This window comes from Trichoplax adhaerens, genomic scaffold, assembly GCF_000150275.1.
Source record: "Trichoplax adhaerens TRIADscaffold_4 genomic scaffold, whole genome shotgun sequence".
Classification (NCBI taxonomy): Eukaryota; Metazoa; Placozoa; class Uniplacotomia; order Trichoplacea; family Trichoplacidae; genus Trichoplax; species Trichoplax adhaerens.
In genome coordinates, this window is record NW_002060946.1 from 4,650,413 (window position 1) to 4,667,001 (window position 16,589).

At 34.0% G+C, this 16,589-nt stretch overlaps 4 protein-coding genes across 4 annotated transcripts; 2 read left to right on the top strand and 2 right to left on the bottom strand.

Annotated features, from left to right (window-relative positions):
- Window positions 1-385: 385 nt before the first annotated feature.
- TRIADDRAFT_50216 (uncharacterized protein) lies at window positions 386-3,390 on the top strand (the record flags this gene model as incomplete). Its single annotated transcript, XM_002111529.1, has 6 exons — window positions 386-421; window positions 692-771; window positions 2,153-2,234; window positions 2,832-2,903; window positions 3,027-3,137; window positions 3,280-3,390. The coding sequence occupies 6 exons, from the start codon at window positions 386-388 to the stop codon at window positions 3,388-3,390; spliced, it is 492 nt and encodes a 163-aa protein (XP_002111565.1).
- A 1,915-nt stretch (window positions 3,391-5,305) lies between these two features.
- TRIADDRAFT_23568 (uncharacterized protein) lies at window positions 5,306-8,694 on the bottom strand (the record flags this gene model as incomplete). The annotated part of the gene is made up of 15 exons (XM_002112026.1): window positions 5,306-5,413; window positions 5,489-5,572; window positions 5,657-5,764; window positions 5,842-6,026; window positions 6,112-6,260; window positions 6,384-6,461; window positions 6,609-6,677; window positions 6,777-6,823; window positions 6,978-7,053; window positions 7,172-7,216; window positions 7,391-7,452; window positions 7,576-7,623; window positions 7,718-7,781; window positions 8,015-8,142; window positions 8,518-8,694. Coding segments are annotated over 15 exons (1,428 nt in total), but the record flags the coding sequence as incomplete, so codon positions are not given.
- A 1,914-nt stretch (window positions 8,695-10,608) lies between these two features.
- Window positions 10,609-12,396, top strand: TRIADDRAFT_37572 (expressed hypothetical protein). Its single transcript, XM_002111530.1, has 4 exons — window positions 10,609-10,636; window positions 11,230-11,331; window positions 11,727-11,978; window positions 12,269-12,396. The coding sequence occupies exons 1-4, from the start codon at window positions 10,634-10,636 to the stop codon at window positions 12,323-12,325; spliced, it is 414 nt and encodes a 137-aa protein (XP_002111566.1). The 5' UTR covers window positions 10,609-10,633; the 3' UTR covers window positions 12,326-12,396.
- Window positions 12,397-13,921: 1,525 nt separating this feature from the next.
- On the bottom strand, window positions 13,922-15,853 carry TRIADDRAFT_23419 (uncharacterized protein; the record flags this gene model as incomplete). The annotated part of the gene is made up of 6 exons (XM_002112027.1): window positions 13,922-14,342; window positions 14,451-14,542; window positions 14,629-14,709; window positions 14,851-14,948; window positions 15,116-15,208; window positions 15,703-15,853. The coding sequence occupies 6 exons, from the start codon at window positions 15,851-15,853 to the stop codon at window positions 13,922-13,924; spliced, it is 936 nt and encodes a 311-aa protein (XP_002112063.1).
- Window positions 15,854-16,589: the final 736 nt, after the last annotated feature.

Consider the following 16,589-nt stretch of genomic DNA (forward strand, 5'->3'; position numbering starts at 1 on the left):
GCTAGCATCTCTACAGAATGATAACATACAATCCATAAGAATGAACGATTTCTAAAGATGTCAAAATGCAATACTGTATGTACGTCAATGGACATGGATACCCGGTGACGATGTCGAGTCAATCGGATCCAATGGTAGCTATGACTACGAGCAGTTTAGCGTAAACTAGATCCAAGGAATGTGTTGGTTGAGATGCATCCATGAGAAATGGAAAAATACAAAATAGATTTCAATTTCTGACACCAATTGAATGAATGATGTGCTATTTGATTTTTTAAAAAAAATCTCATTTCCTTATGTCAATTTTATCCTTTACAAATCGCTATGCAATATCTTAATTAATACAACTTAACTTAATTTTTCTAGGTTAACCTTGTTGTCGATTATGGCTGTCAGAGAAATTAAACTATGTTTATTAGGGGTAAGTGGAAGTTGAATGAAGAACTGGAAATGGTAACGATGTAGCGTAGATTAGAGCATAAGCGTATGGACGATAGACAGTACAGTAACACTTACTGGGAAGGTTATCATTTCCATAGACTTGGACAGTATAAAATTAACTTGATGATGGTTAAGAAGGCTGTCTGATAGTACCATCTTAAGTAAAATTAATTGAAATTGACAACTGTCTTAATTTCCTAATTGTTAAGTCAATGAATTTGCTTATCTTGTAATATGTTGATATGGAAAGGATGCTGGTGTTGGTAAATCAAGCCTGGTTTTACGCTTTGTATGTGATACGTTTAATGCCTGTTCAGAAAGTACGATAGGGTATGTTGCTTGTTATGAAATGAATTATGGATATGCTTATAGTAATGCCATAAAGATTACTTTGTATTCTACCAATAATATAATTATTATATTCTTGATCATGGTAATTCTGTTATACATTGATCATTGTTATGGTTTTTCTAATTTTGGGGGAGATATGCTTGATAACTTCATGGTAGTAGTAATACTGTAATAATAGTTGTTTTGTCATTCAAGTTGAAACTTGGAGTTTTTATTAAAAGGGCAAAAGGATAAGTATACTTACCCTTTCTTGGTAGCTATCTATTAATTAAAAATATCTACCGCTTTACAACGTGTAAATAACGCAAAAGTCTATCGTATCTTCATAGAAAATAACATCAACACTCATAGTCGTAAATGCCTTTATTGATCCAAATTTTTAAATAAGTAATGATACACTTTAGAAAACTTTTCCTTTTGATACGAGTAAAGCTTGTTACTCTATTCACTTTTTTATGTTGCCAAAAAATTGACTCTAGATAGACGAAGTTGTTGTCTATAGAATTCATGAATAAACACTCTAGGAATAGGCGCTATTATCACTAATATTGTGTACATATCCTATCATCTTTCCAATGCGATCTTTGTTAATTTCTAGTTAAGATCGAGAACATATTTTATAATGAATTAGAGGGAACTACTATTTTTTCATAGTACTGTAGATGTTAATTGAGAGTATTACTGTCGCGATAAATATCACGATGGAGATCTTATGGTAGGATGTAGCAATGAGAGGGAATCCATTATGAATTATGGTACATATGGTTGGACATATTCTATCGATAGTTGATGATTTCATACTGCAGCTATGTTTGTTTAATGTGTAATGTTGTCTTATTATTATGCTTTATAATTTTTAACCGTTTTAATGGGATAGCCGAATTTTGATTTTTCTACATTCATCTTTTATAAGTGTGATAACCAGGCATCGTAACTTGCACAACTTCTAATTTTAGTAACAGATGTATGCTATCAGTCAGTACACAGTACTATGTTATTTTAATGATATCAAGTTGCCTAACTTTTATAGTTAAACTGACGGTGGTGGTCATATCGTTAATCACGATGAGTAATGCTAAGTCAACAAGTTAGCTTTAGCATGATGACTGTCATATTAACAACCCTTTTTGGACGTATTGAGAGAAAAAATAATGAGAACGTATCATAACTACAGTTATGGTTGTATTTCGTCCAGAATGAAATATCGTTATCAGCGATTCTTTGTAGCAAACATGACCACTATAAATCTAATTACAGTTACCGTTTCTACATGATTTCAAAAGATGAATCCTGAAATTTTTCAATTTATTTTTTACTTTATGACAATTGAATTCTTACCTACTACATATTAATAAAATAGCGCCTCTTTCATGTCGAAAACGATTGAGGTTAATGAACAATCCTACAAGTACCAAATTTGGGATACTGCTGGCCAAGAAAAGGTATTATACACAACATCTAATTTGCATTTGCCCAGTGTGCTTCCAATTTGTAGCTTAATTACGATGACGACAGCATTGTTTTGGACTAATTTTAATTGCTAATTATTAATCACAAATCTAACGTTTGACTCGAATTTAATACCAAGTGTATTGACTACATGCAGCACTTACTTAATGCGATAAGTATGATGAATGCATAGTTTTACGAATAGATTAGGCTGACACGTTGTCGTAATCTTTTCTGATCGGCTTTATTTCAAATATTTCTGTTAAAAATTATATAACTATGCATCAGAAATCCGTTCAGTATATTGTAGTACGATCTACACTGATTAGCTCACTTGTTTGTTCAATACGATCGTTCGTTTGCACGTTTTGTAAATCTAATACAATAATCTATTAATGTGCACCCTAAGATACTGTCAGTATGGCAATAAATGTAGCAGTAGTTTTCTTATTCTATCAAAATTTGAGTAAACAAATTTTAGATATTAATTAGGTTGCAAGAAACTACATCAGTAAACGATGATACAGGATTCATTATAATTATCTCCTTGATATTGAATCACTTATATTCCTGTCTGTCTATTTAAATAGTATCGTGGTCTAGCTCCCATGTATTACAGAGGGGCAGCTGCTGCCATCGTCGTTTTCGATATAACCAGAGAGGTAACTATACGAGTATCCTGTGCATTCCGTCTACATCTTAAATAGGAATATTTGAAAATAGTCTATACGCATTACTATTTCATTGTATAATCATAAATAAGCTTGCAAATTTAATGGATATAGGAAAGTTTTCATACCTTGAAGGATTGGGTAAAAGAGTTGCAGCAGCTAGGACCCCCAAATTTAGTTATGGCTATAGCTGGCAATAAAAGCGATCTAGATGAGATGAGAGAGGTTAGTTCATATATTTGATAGTGGATGAATATGCATAGAAATTGAGTATGTCTTGGGTATATTGGTAATGTAGCAAACTCTAGTACAGTAGACAATTGTTTTATAATGATATAAATATCATCTTAAAATTTAAAAATTTTAGGTCTCATCACATGACGCTAGAACTTTCGCCGACAGCGTAGATGCTTTATTTGCTGAAACAAGCGCATTGACGGCCAAAAATGTTCTCGAATTATTTGTTGAAATAAGTTAGTTTTTATGTTATTATTGAATTTATTTTGACAGCAGGGCTGCAAATAATTAATGATTGCAATAGGAAAATATAGATGACCTTATAAAATCACATTAAAAAAATTATTACCTACCATGATCATTTTTATTTATTGTATGAATATTTATTTGCTTTCAGGTAAAAAATTACCGCAGGAAGCACTGGAGCTCCCCACACAGCGTGATACTATAAACTTAACTCGGCCAGCACCAGCTACCAAGGATAAGAAAAAGTGCTGCTCTAAATAAACAGCCATAATATAATACAGTACAAAAATTCTTCAGAATTGATAAATTAAAACTGAATGATGATAATCGATACAAAATTAAGAAGTTTTCTTAGGTCTTCCATTAGATCACTCTATATGATATAAAGAAGTTTACTAATCGTAAAGGCTGAACACATTACAGTCACAGGAATCACCATAAATTATACGGCGTACATGTGTGATTTTATTTAATTGATTATTCTTATTTAAAATTCAAATAGTGCTTCACTTTATAATCGTCAATTTATCAGAAATTTTTTAAATACCCTCTAATATCTTTAAAAATTGCTATTGCGTTCTATTATGTATGCCGACTGCATGTACATGAAATTAATGCATTATCATTCTGAAATATGCATAATATATCGATTTCTATATACAAAATAATATTATCATGTTTTATGTCTTAATGGATCCCTTGAAGTGAAAGTCCTTTTTTTACGTCTATTATTGCATTTTTTGTAATCGAATGTACAGTATAATATTTTAATTGCCTTTCAATACCGAAATTCTACCTTCTGAAATATGCATAAATTGCCAAAGTTAACTTAATGTATATGCTTTTATTTATTAAATTTGCCACGATTGATGTTGGTAAAAGATGCTTACAGATAACTTATGCAGATGAATATAAATATGATTTTCCTTTGCTAGATGTAACTACTGAAAGATAATTTAAATTAATGCGCACTATCGAATAGAAAATTTTGGTGTGGCGAACATATATTAATAAATACATTTCTGATACAAATTATTCGAACTGATGCTCGTGTTCTGTCCGTTAACTGAATGCTACCTTACTTAGGCCCTTGTTGACGTTATATAAATGTACAGTATACCAGGATATTACTTAAAAGATGGCAAAGCCAGGTTGATTGTGCTTCCTCTATTTTTATTTGGGTTAAAAACATAAAAAATAAAATTTATAATAATATTCTATTGTCATAAACTATACTTTACTAGATACGAGATAAGAATTATTATTGCGGGTTCTATTGATTTTGATCATGTTACTGTTATCAACGCTAGATCATCGCTAAAAATGTGATCTACTTTATAAGCTGTTTCGCAGTACCAAGCTATTAAAATTTTTATAATTTCTCGATTGTATAAGCCTCTTTCTAAGACAATACTAGTCATACCATTCTTAATATTCAACACAGTAATTGATTTTATGCTGGAAAATTACATGGCAATTTTCATAATTAAATAGTACTATCAATCAATTATCGAATACAAGTCAATTTTTAATAAAATTTAACAATGTTAAATCCGTAATTACTTCTATTAAAGTAACTTTGAGAAAGACTTTACTTGAATCTTTTAAATGCTATTAGTAGTAAAAATTAATCGTAGATTATTTTTTATAAATGTAATGATTTATGGAATAACTAGCAAATGCTAAATTTTGTTTTAGAATTGACTTTATCAAAGTGTAGGTCTGGATATATAATTAATATGGCTAGTAGATGGGCCAATTTAATATTTGTGTAACTATAAGTAATCCAGACTAAACCTTAATCTATAAATTGAACATAGAAGAAATCGTTATAAAATTATAGTATATCTATTCACACAAACAGTTATGACTAAATGGTACTGTAAGCCTTTTTGTATCGATGGGTCAGCTTAATCTTTGCCGGCCATAACAGCTTCAATCTCTTCTACTGTTCGTGGAACTTTTGTTAATACTTCTACCCCAGTAGCGGTAACATAAACATTATCTTCGATACGCACCTAATATACCGTGTAGAAAAGAATTGATTGGTTACATCTTTTATCAAGTCTAAAACTATAAATTTTTGAACTTACACCACCAATATTTCGAAGTTGTTCAACTCTATCTTTGTTTAAGAACTGAGCTTGATTAGGATCGTTTAATGCTTTATCTAAAAGCTATTCAATAAAATATAACCCATAGTTAATAGAGTATAGTAAAGGAATATTTCAAGTATATCACTAAGTAAAAAGCTGCAATACAATGTTAATAAGGTAGCATCCTGGCTCTACGGTGATAACCATTCCTTCCTGTAGTTCACGATTTGCACGTAAATTACGAATGCCGGGTTCATCGATACGTTTAGTATCCTAAGTAGATAATAAACTTTAACATCTCGCCTTGTGTATTAACAACTACATATCAAGAGAAAAGGTCAAAAGCTTACTCCAGGATAACCGCCGACATCGTGAGTATCGATACCAAGGAAATGACCTAATCCATGAGGCATAAATATAGCACCAACATGAGCAGCTATCATATCGTTAAGATTTCCTCGGACAATATCATGTTCTTTCAAATGTTCTAAAATGCACCGTTCAGCCAAACGATGCATATCAGTCCACTGAACACCTAGAATTCGGAGAAAATTTTAATTTATAGGATAGGCAGGTATAGGGACGAGGCAGCATCAATATTGTATAACGCTAATATTGACCTGGTTTCATTGCTGCTTCGACAGCATTATTGGCCTTTAGAGCAGCGTTATAAATGATCTTTTGATCTTCAGTAAATTTTCCATTGCTTGGAAATGTACAGGTGATATCAGAAGTATAACAGTAATATTCTGCGCCCATGTCGACGAGGCTATTGAAATAAATTAGTGTACACGCATGATTAACAGTCAAAACGATCAATTGAGGCAAATACCAAAACATAGTAAGGAATTACGTATATACTTATATTGACATAGTAACACTAACTGCTTACCATAAGTCGCCATCATCAATAGTTTTATTATTTGGAACTGCGGCATGGCCATAATGGAGGACAGCACTGTTGGATCCACTGATACACATACATCAGATATATATTAAAACTTAAATTTTTAAAGGACGAAAGCTTCAGTATGTCTAGTTCTACTAATATACAAGAATTATAGGATCATACTTGTAGATAAATAAATAATAATATAGTAAAATTAGTACTTTTTACCTAGCAACAATTCCAGAATAAGCTACGTAGCGACATCCACCCCGACTGTAGCAGTGGTTTAAGAATATACTAAAATACACGTAAATGGGGCATAATTTATATTTCAATACACTTTCATATGTATACACAATCCTGTGCTATGCAAGCTTTCATATGACGTTACACTACCTTTCCAATTCGTATTCTTTCATTCCAGGTCGAACACTTCGCATCAACTGTTGAAATATAACGATTTAAATTTTAACTGTGTTTTACGTATCAAAAAGCGTTATTCATTTTATGATATTCTGTAACTGTTATGTTTATAAGAAAAGATAAATAGGACATCATAACTGAGCAAAGTTCATAATTGATGTAAAAAGATTAAACCTGGATATGGCCTTGACTACTAATACCATTGACATAACGCATGATATCGAGTTCCTGATGCGATTTTGTTACACGGCTAGAATACAACAAAAAAATTAGCTATCTTGAGAAAATTTTATTGAACAATAGATGGCATCTATCCAGATCCTTTTGCATAGCGTTTACAGAAACCATATTTTAATAACATTTAATACCATTCTGATATTTCAGGGTGTAATGAGGTTCGGTCAGTTTCGAAACTGTAAAATAATTATACGATGTACGTTACGAAAACGTTAGTAATTAGTACATGATTTTACATTATACAGAGTAAAACGATTATGTTGGTCATACTTTATAAAATTATGCTTTATAACCATGGATTATAACAAAAAATAAATAATACAAAAATTGTATAGAAATTATTAAGGTACCTATCGATTCCATCAAAATCTGCCTCAATTGTATGCAGACCGCTATCTGTATTTTTTCCTTTCTAAAGTTAAGGTTGGAGTTAGGTGGTAAATTACTTTCCTAGCTGCCATTTACTCTTAATACTTCGATATCACATGGCATAGATTTTAATTTAATATCACTAATTGCAAACTATAATTCATACCAGAAGCAACAGAGTCGAAGGCTTTTTAGCTTGAAGAACTTGTTTTATCTAAATGTATTAAACATTTATGTAAGATATTTCATAAATGGCCCAACTAATCTATTTTCCTGTCCAATTAGACAAGACCGTTTGATGTAATTACCTCTTCGGTATAATGGACTTCATCAACATCATATTTATTCTTGATTTGTTCCGTCGAGAGTATTCTAAAAGAATAATAAGTGGATATATACTTATTAGCTGGAAACAGTAATACTGGTGACTGTCTATTGCAACAAGTAAGCAAGGGATAGGGTTATTTTAGTAAAATTAAAAATTGCACTCTTACTTATAGAATATATATACGGTAAAAATTTAATCTAGACTTTGGCTGCCACAAATATTTAGGTATCATGACACATCCGAATTACTAATATTTAAGTTAATTGCAGTAACTTACTCTCCCATCCATACTGCATATTCAGCAGGTAGTTTTGGACAAAAAAGGATAGACGTGTTGTTATCGACGTCGATAGCACCATAATAGTCAGGCTCACAAACGCCAAAAGTCCAATGAAAGTAAGATTCCTACACCATGCGGGATAGTTCAATATAATTATTGATAATAATAATGTTGTTTAAAAACCTTTCAGGTACGCTAATGGCTTATAAAATGTTATTTTGTGTATTTCTATGATTTAATTTCAAGCCTACTAAAATTTTAATTTACTTTGCTGTATTCTCGGTTAGTAAGAAATGTATTTTCGTTTCAAGCAGTGAACGATAGAGGAAAATACTATGTTGTATTTTTACTATTACATTTATTTCAGTTTATTTCGTCCTAGAATTATGACAACCTAGCAGAGTATGCGTGTGCTGTAGCTGCCAGATCTAAGGAAGTCCTGCTATTCTACATTACCATTTCGCTTTTGAGAGTCAATCAATTATTCTTACTCTAGTTACCTGTCTGAATAAAGGTTCATGATCGGTGTTATGCCTCATGATACTCTTTCCACCTTGCAAGAGAACAATAGCTCCATTTTTAACACCTCTCTTTTTGAGTCTTCCATTCAATCTTTGCCTATTTAAAGCATGTAAAGATCGAACAACTGTTGCTGTTTGTTGGCCCATAGAATAAGTCGACCTAGAATGTATTCATATATAGTATATATCAGTATATGTAATTGCTATACTGATGATGTTCAATTGAAAAGTAGAGTATAAAGTCATTCAAAGTTATCTTGTATTCCTTTACATTCTACCCTATTCAAGATCAATGACATCGTGTACGAGCAAGCTATCCTACAAGGAATGCTTGTGCATGGACTACTCTCAAATTTGGTAGTCCATGGCTAGTATTTACTGTATTTTCTGATATCTTGTTGATGACAAGTGTAGATGATGTCATATTTATTTGGATAACTACTGGCCGATCGTGAATACTGTGACCGCATGCAGTGAACAATGTATTATGAATCTATTCGGACTTTTTCTTGTTAACTAGAATGAATAATTGCAGATATCAGATCAAAATACAAAATGGTATTACAGTGTGACAGATATCGAGGTAAACTTCAGTAGTTGAGATATGTATTCTCGATAATTATAGCTATTACAATTGATCGAGTAGAGGCTAGGAGTGCTTGCATGATTTGGTTATGACTCTTGCACAAGTAGTGACAGTAATCTATTTCTCTGCATTCCTTCTAATATTAAGGCAGACACGGATGAGCTCTGTATCTTACTTTTTATACTTTTCTTTCTGATCTATTTTTCGATCATCCTATGCAATATCATACAGCATATAACATTTCCACTTATAAGGTAGTCATGGCTATCCTGGATTCAAGCAATAGAGTAGAGTACAAGAGTGGACACTCGTTTTTAGTCGTTTTACAGTCCAAAAGTCAACATCCTGGTGTTATTAGTCGTGGCGGATAATCTATACCATTATTCTAGCACTAAGTTAGTTTACTTACCCCACCATTTTCCCTTGATTCCTGGAATTATTAGAGTATTCCGGCGGCTTTTTTCAGCTTGCACTGGCAATGGATGGCTACAAGGAGACTGCAGTCTGGCTAGTCAAGTGCAGCAATGTTGTGTTTTACGGCTACGACAGTACAATATTGGTACTGTACTGATTGACACTCAGGGTAAATACATCTGTACCACTGCTATAGTAATGGCTGTACCGTCCAGACCAACAGCGCACTAAAGGCAACATTTTTTTCGCTCCATGGTGGGAGTCGTCCGTCTAGTGTAGGGTCAGCCTCCAACGCTGTACGTGCTGTTTATCATGGAGTACTGGTGCACATTCAGCACTGGTAAAACTAGTGTAGTGTACTGTAGTGGGCTGGACTGGAAATACTGTACTAGACTCCCAAGTTTCCGACGTCATCCAGTTGCAGGACAGAAGGACTGCTAGACTAAAGGAGTGATTTCTTGATAGTTGATGGCTGTACTGGAGATTTATTTCATTAGTCTTGTATTAGCTATCATAGAGATCGAATCGCTCAGTTCCATCGAATCAAAACTACAGAGTTGATTCCTATGGTTTAGTATATATGGTACGGTATATACTGAGTACCACTGAAACTGTGTAGAATGGCCATGGTGGACTGTGGTAGACATACTATAAGACTACTTTTTATTCGACGCCATCCGTCTACTGCATACAGTAGTACAGTACTGTACAGTGTACAGTACTATACTGTACTGTAGGACTAGTTTTTATTATTAGCTAGCCATCAGTGTACAGTACAGTGTACAGTAAGTACAGTATTGTACCGTGAACCATGACCTCCTTCCGTCCTTCTCTCTCTCTCTCTCTCTCTTCCCTGTTCTCATACTGTACAGTACTGTACTGTACAGTACTGTAAAAATTACTGTACTGCACAATGGATGCACAATACCAAGTACTAAGATGTACAGTACGTACGGTACAGTTGTAAGCCCGTGCTTGGACGGACAGTACTTTTTCTTGACTGGACGGTGAGATTACCCTCCCTCGTGACTTCATCCGGGGCTTTTCATCACTCCACGCGACAGCTAGGTCTTTCTCTTTTCCAACTCAGCGAAAATGGTAGGTAACAAATAGACTATCGACATTCGTTATTTGCAATTTGGACTATCGACACATCTTAAACCAATTTCAGTTTTGAATGATCGACGTGAATAATGTAATATTGTTGCTATAGAGTATCCAGAAATTGTATTACATGCTTTCAATTCGGTGATATTTTGCTTGAATAACTCAAATAGCCCAGGCAATTGCACTTCCTACGCGTGAAAATGTCCGTTTCACTTTTTCCAATATCGACGCTAATAATGCCAATTAGTATTCACAACTTGTGCTTGTTGGTGAAAATTCTTGATAGTTTGCTTTGATAGTTCGGTTGATGAAATGATTCTCCATCGATACTGGATATTTAGCATATTTTACTGTAATAAAACATTTTTCCGTCTTCATGATGGCACCCGTTACAGAATGCAGTATGCGCGTACAGTAGTGTGTAGTATAATGTATGGACGCAAAAGAGGATACTGTAATGCTCAAGAATAAGTTACATATCAAACACCTACTTAGTAGGGCAATTTTAATACTCTTTCTTATGAGTGTTGTATTCAATGTGTATATTTCACCAGATGTAATGATGGCATATTGATATTGTTCAGGTTTTTACGCGATTTGTGGAAATCGGTCGTGTTGTACTGGTCAACACTGGCCCAGACGCTGGTAAACTATGTGTTATAGTTGATGTAATCGACCAAAGAAGGGTAAGCATGATACGATGCAATTAATGACAACAATATCATGAGTTGACTGTAATCAGACGCAATGTTAGATAGGTAGCATGAATAGTACTAGTATTAATAATGTTGTACACACTGTTTGGACTTACTGTGCTAATTGAATTGATTCCTCGAACAACTTGCAAATACGTTGCTATCTACTCTCAATTACAGTGGATGCAGCAGACATTACTATGTAATTATACCATATTCAGTCAAGTTCAACGCATCGTAGAAATTCTTAATAACTAAATCGTTATAATACTGTATCATGATGTGTAATACTGAAACTGATAGCATCGTATGTACCATTAAAATCCTCGATATACAATTGATAACGAATCAAAATTCACTTCTGTTCAATTTGATTTTCTCTCCAGGCTTTGGTAGATGGACCATCTACGAATGTCAAACGACAAGCCATGAACTTTTCAAACATGTCATTGACCACATTCGTTCTACCTAAGTTAGCTCACTCTGTTCATTCCAAGAAAGTGAGACAAGCTTTCGATTCTGAGAAAATTCTGGAAAAGTGGAATGAAACTGCTTGGGCTAAGAAGCTTCGGACACGAACTGTTAGAAGAAATCTGACCGATTTTGATCGATTTAAAGTCAAGAGAGCTAAACAAAAGGTGCGCTATCGTCATGATAAGATTAGATTTATCTTTAACTTACTGTAATTTCACCATTTAGTTACGTATATATTACTTTAGTGGAAGTTCCACTCGCCAGTTTAATGTGATCAATATACAATAATGAGTGAACTACTTGCATCAGACGGTTCTGCTGAATGCTAAATATTGATCAGCTTTATGCTTCAAGCAGTAGCACGAGCACTGAAGTAATCGATTGGTACTTCTCTCTCATAATAATAAAGTATGCTATTTGTTAATCATGATCTATTTCAATTTTGTAATTACAGAAAGCCAGGCTAATTAACGGCGAAGTGAAAAAACGTAGACGCGCATCAAAGCAATAAAGATATTGTTTGTTGTATATTAGATTTGTCAAATGTTATAATCAAATAAAAACTTTCGTTCGTGTCTTCTGTGAATAATAATATACGTGCCATGATGTTTCTTTGAGCTGAAACTGTAAGTTTCGAAAGTGACTAATTGCTGTGTATCGCTACTCTGCAGCTATTGAAATTTAATATAACAGCTAACTTTATAGCGGCTACCGGTTATGCACCAAAAAAATGAATTTCATTGATGCATGGCGTAATGCGATCATATGCAGTAGTTAATTTGATCTTTCACGTTTTACAGTTCCTAGTATCTAGAAATATAGATCTGCAAAAAAATTGCAAATTTCGAGCATTTTAGCCATCGGATACACGCGTATCTGCAGTTTTCACAACTCTTCAATCTGCGACTACCGCAAATACAGATGCCCATCAAAATGCTACCTCTTTGACGTAATTAGATGATGTCTATCAAGTATCCATTCCATTTAAAATTTACTTTTGGAATCTTATGTTAGATACTCTTGCCGATACAGTAGCAGTTCGAAATACTAAGGGTGTACGTTCGGACAGTATTTAGGGGTTATTTCGATTTTAAACTATCGAATTGGAGTAGAATCTCCGTAGACTAGCTTGATTACTATTATGTACTGTAATCATTATAATGAAAACTTTGCAGTGTATTTCTACTCGCATCAGCGGTTGAATTCATGGCAAAGATTCAGGCTATTGCACTTCGTGACATACTGGTGTCGGTAAATAGGGCTGTAAAGTGAACTGCTGTAATTCAATATCTAGAGCAATCGGAAGGGCAGATATCGAGTAGGCAACTTGTTGCCCGGGTCATGGACTACTAGAAGAAGACCCAGTAGTCCATGCTTGAATGTAGGGATGCAATTACGAAAAATAGCATTGATTTTCCATAACACAGTTTTTAGGCACTAGAATATTATCGCCAAGCCGTTACCAGGTAGGTAATTGCATCCTTGCAAATCATTTCATGCTAACCTGCAACTCAATCATGTTATAGTGAAGATTTAGATTATATACATTCTCTTTATTCTCACCGAATTTATCTAATTAAAGAAAATTACATAAAAGAGAAACTCAGTAAATCTACAATACATCAACTTTGAATGTACGTCGTACGGTGCATGAGTTACATTAATCTCACGAATATTTTAATTATCTCCAATTGATGAACAGTGATTGCATTATGCAATCCATTTCATGTCAAAATTTTAGGAGCTCTTTAACAGATCTTTCAGAGAACAGAGGAAAATCTAAAAATTTATGTATTGTATCATTTACAAAAATGGATAAGGAAGACGTCGTTTATCAAGATATAATAACAAATAACATAGAAAGTTATAAAATACTCATGGCGTTGACTATACCAATTAGGCGACGTAGCCCTAGCAAGTAGAGTTGGTTAATCAATAATAAAAGCCTACTTTTCATTTTTAGATTCCTTCGAATTCGAACTATCCGATGACCCCTTTTGCTCGTCTGATTTCTGAGAATTGCTAGACGAACCTATAAATTTATGTCAGTAATAGTCTTGAGTATTGTACTCAATTTCATGTCGAAAGTAATGGATTATAATGTATTCTAGATGAAATTACGGTGTGAGTAAAATATAGATCGATACATACCTTGGTTATCCGATTTATCCGGTTTATCAGAACTACTTTCTTCGTTTAGTTCGGCATTTCTATTCGCTTCTTTGTTATTGATCAGATTATGCAAGGCAATAATAGCTCGTATCATTGAAGCTAAATACATCACCAACATCTGGTCGTTTGTTTTGACAGTGAATGTTTTAGCAAACTCTTCAACGTTCACATTCGGCAACAAATTATTTATTTCTTGTAATGTATAAATTGTTTGATGATTGAGAGGCAATTTTCCCTGTATCACTTTATCTAAGTATTTTGTGATTCCGTCCAGTTCTAACTGCGCTCCTTTTAAAGATTGTAAATAACTGGTGATGCGTTGAGACAATGTTCCAGCCGTGGAATCTTTTATATCTCTAAAGATTCAATCATTTTATTAGTTGTATTCATCAACAGCATTAAAAAGGGGGATAGTTAAACTACCGCTGTAGTACAATAAGATTTAAAACAAATTCAATATAGACCTTAACAAGTGTTCTACTCCAACTTCTTCAGGCTCTTCTGCGCCAATTTCACTAGGTAGGTTCTCAAAAGTTTTACTTGTTGGTGTGCCATCCTAGAGATATTCCATAGTCAATGTAATAGTCCAGCACATTTCTTAAGTAAGACTGTTTAAAAATCCTTACTGAATAGTAAACTTACGTCATGGACTTCTTCGATCGCTATAAAAGCATCCGTCGGAATCCCCAAATCTTTAGGTTGAGCATCAATAATGACTAAAACCTAATGTATAGTGAATCCATACAATCAATACTAGCTTACTAAAATATGACCTGCAAGCATTGGTGCTAGACTGATCCAGCTGTATAGTGTCATTTTTTTTGTAGTTAATTACCAATTCTACCATCATTTTACTGTACTCACCGGATTTGCTACGAAGCGTTTTAAGACTTCGTTGACGGATATATCATTACTGTGGATTTTCGGTCCGGTATGATACCAACCAACCACTTTCTCACGAGCTATATAGAGTCAAAAGAAAGAACCCATTTACTTTTGAATGGTGATGGTGTTGGAAAAGGTAGGCAAATGAATGACCGTAAGATCAGTTCAATGGAGTGCAAAATTACAATTTGAAAAGTAAATGTGCAAGGCTCAATCAATGAGCTATTTTTAGCATTAACTTTACCGTTGACTTTTTTGAACATGGCATACATGTTTTCTAGATAATCATGATCTAGGTACCAGATATCAGGATTTTTTTCTTCTTCTTCGAATGGAACTAAAAAAGGCGCAGAGGATACGTCTTTTAATGAATATTATGAATTCATGACATCATCTACTATACAGACAAGTACTGGACAATTTGATAGTGGTTTAACCACTCTGACTGATCCAATATTTATGGTATCTTTAGTGATATTCCTAAGTGGACAAGTTGTTGTTATTAATGTAGTTTCCTTCAATGAAATGTTTCATTGATTGGGTCCATCTATTAACCTAGTGTACAGTACAGCCATTGAATCCATCACTGTATGTTGTATTGTCCAATTCTACCGTAGCTCAATTGTTAGACTGTCAGTGGTGTATTTTTAAAGCTATTTGCCAGCAGACTAGCTCCCTTGCAGTCAATTCAATTTCTTTCAGTCGAGTATTTCAATGTTTTAGCTATCGTATACGCTGGCAACTATTCAATGTACAACGATGACTGCATGTTGCACTCAAGTAGTATCATTTGGTTTGGAAAGAGATGGAAAAAATTCAAAACTCTCTTACCAGCAAAGCTATTGGATACATCTAAAATTTGACCTTTCAAAGAACCAAGCAAGATACCAACCACTCTTTTATCATTTAACCTTTTAAAATGATCTACTACGCTTAATAAGACCGTAGGATGGACGACTACTTTCTCTGGTTTAGTTATCATGATTTCAATTTGCCAACACAGTCAGTACAATCTTCCTTCTTCTTATGGCGCTGATGAATCAATCTTGACACTGTCCGGACAACTGGAGATTGATTTTCCACAAGCGTGAGTCAACGTACAGTACTGACAGACAGAGCAGTGCCACAGCCCTGTACTGTACTGTACCGTACGCACCGCGTTGCATACTCACGGTGACTCACCAGTCCACAGTGTACAGTGTACAGTAGTTTAGTTCTGTACTGTACACTGTACACTGAGTATGCTGTACTTTGCAGCTACTGTTCCAATCGTGTGTAAAAACTTGGGGAGTACAGAGTCAGATTAATTTCGATGCCACCCTGAAAAGATAGAATTGTGTAAGTTAAATCAGGCCCAAACTAGATCAATTCTAGATGTCGTTGTAGCCTAATAACTAAGAAATGCCAGTTTCGTTCTTATTTCTCAAAAAATTCTACATTTTTCCCGTAAAATTGGTTAAAAGTCTTTGTCATTGGCAAGTATCATTGTTGGCAAATCGCGCTCTGCGTTTTCGCAATGACAGTTATTATACTGTACAGTACTGTACTGTACAATGTGTATGGTACCTTATTGTACTGTATGGTTTTAGTTTTAGTGACCATTTCATCACCAGTTCAGACTGCACAGTAAATGTATCGCTGTACCGTTCCACGATCGTTCCGAACCGTATCTACAGTATGTACAGTACAGTACACTGTGTACTGTACAGTATACTGTC

Excerpts from the sequence above, each read along its gene's own strand:
- TRIADDRAFT_37572 (XM_002111530.1), top strand. Across the intron at positions 11,332-11,726 it reads ATGTAATCGACCAAAGAAGG|GCTTTGGTAGATGGACCATC; the intron begins GTAAGCATGATA and ends TTTTCTCTCCAG. Across the intron at positions 11,979-12,268 it reads TCAAGAGAGCTAAACAAAAG|AAAGCCAGGCTAATTAACGG; the intron begins GTGCGCTATCGT and ends TTGTAATTACAG.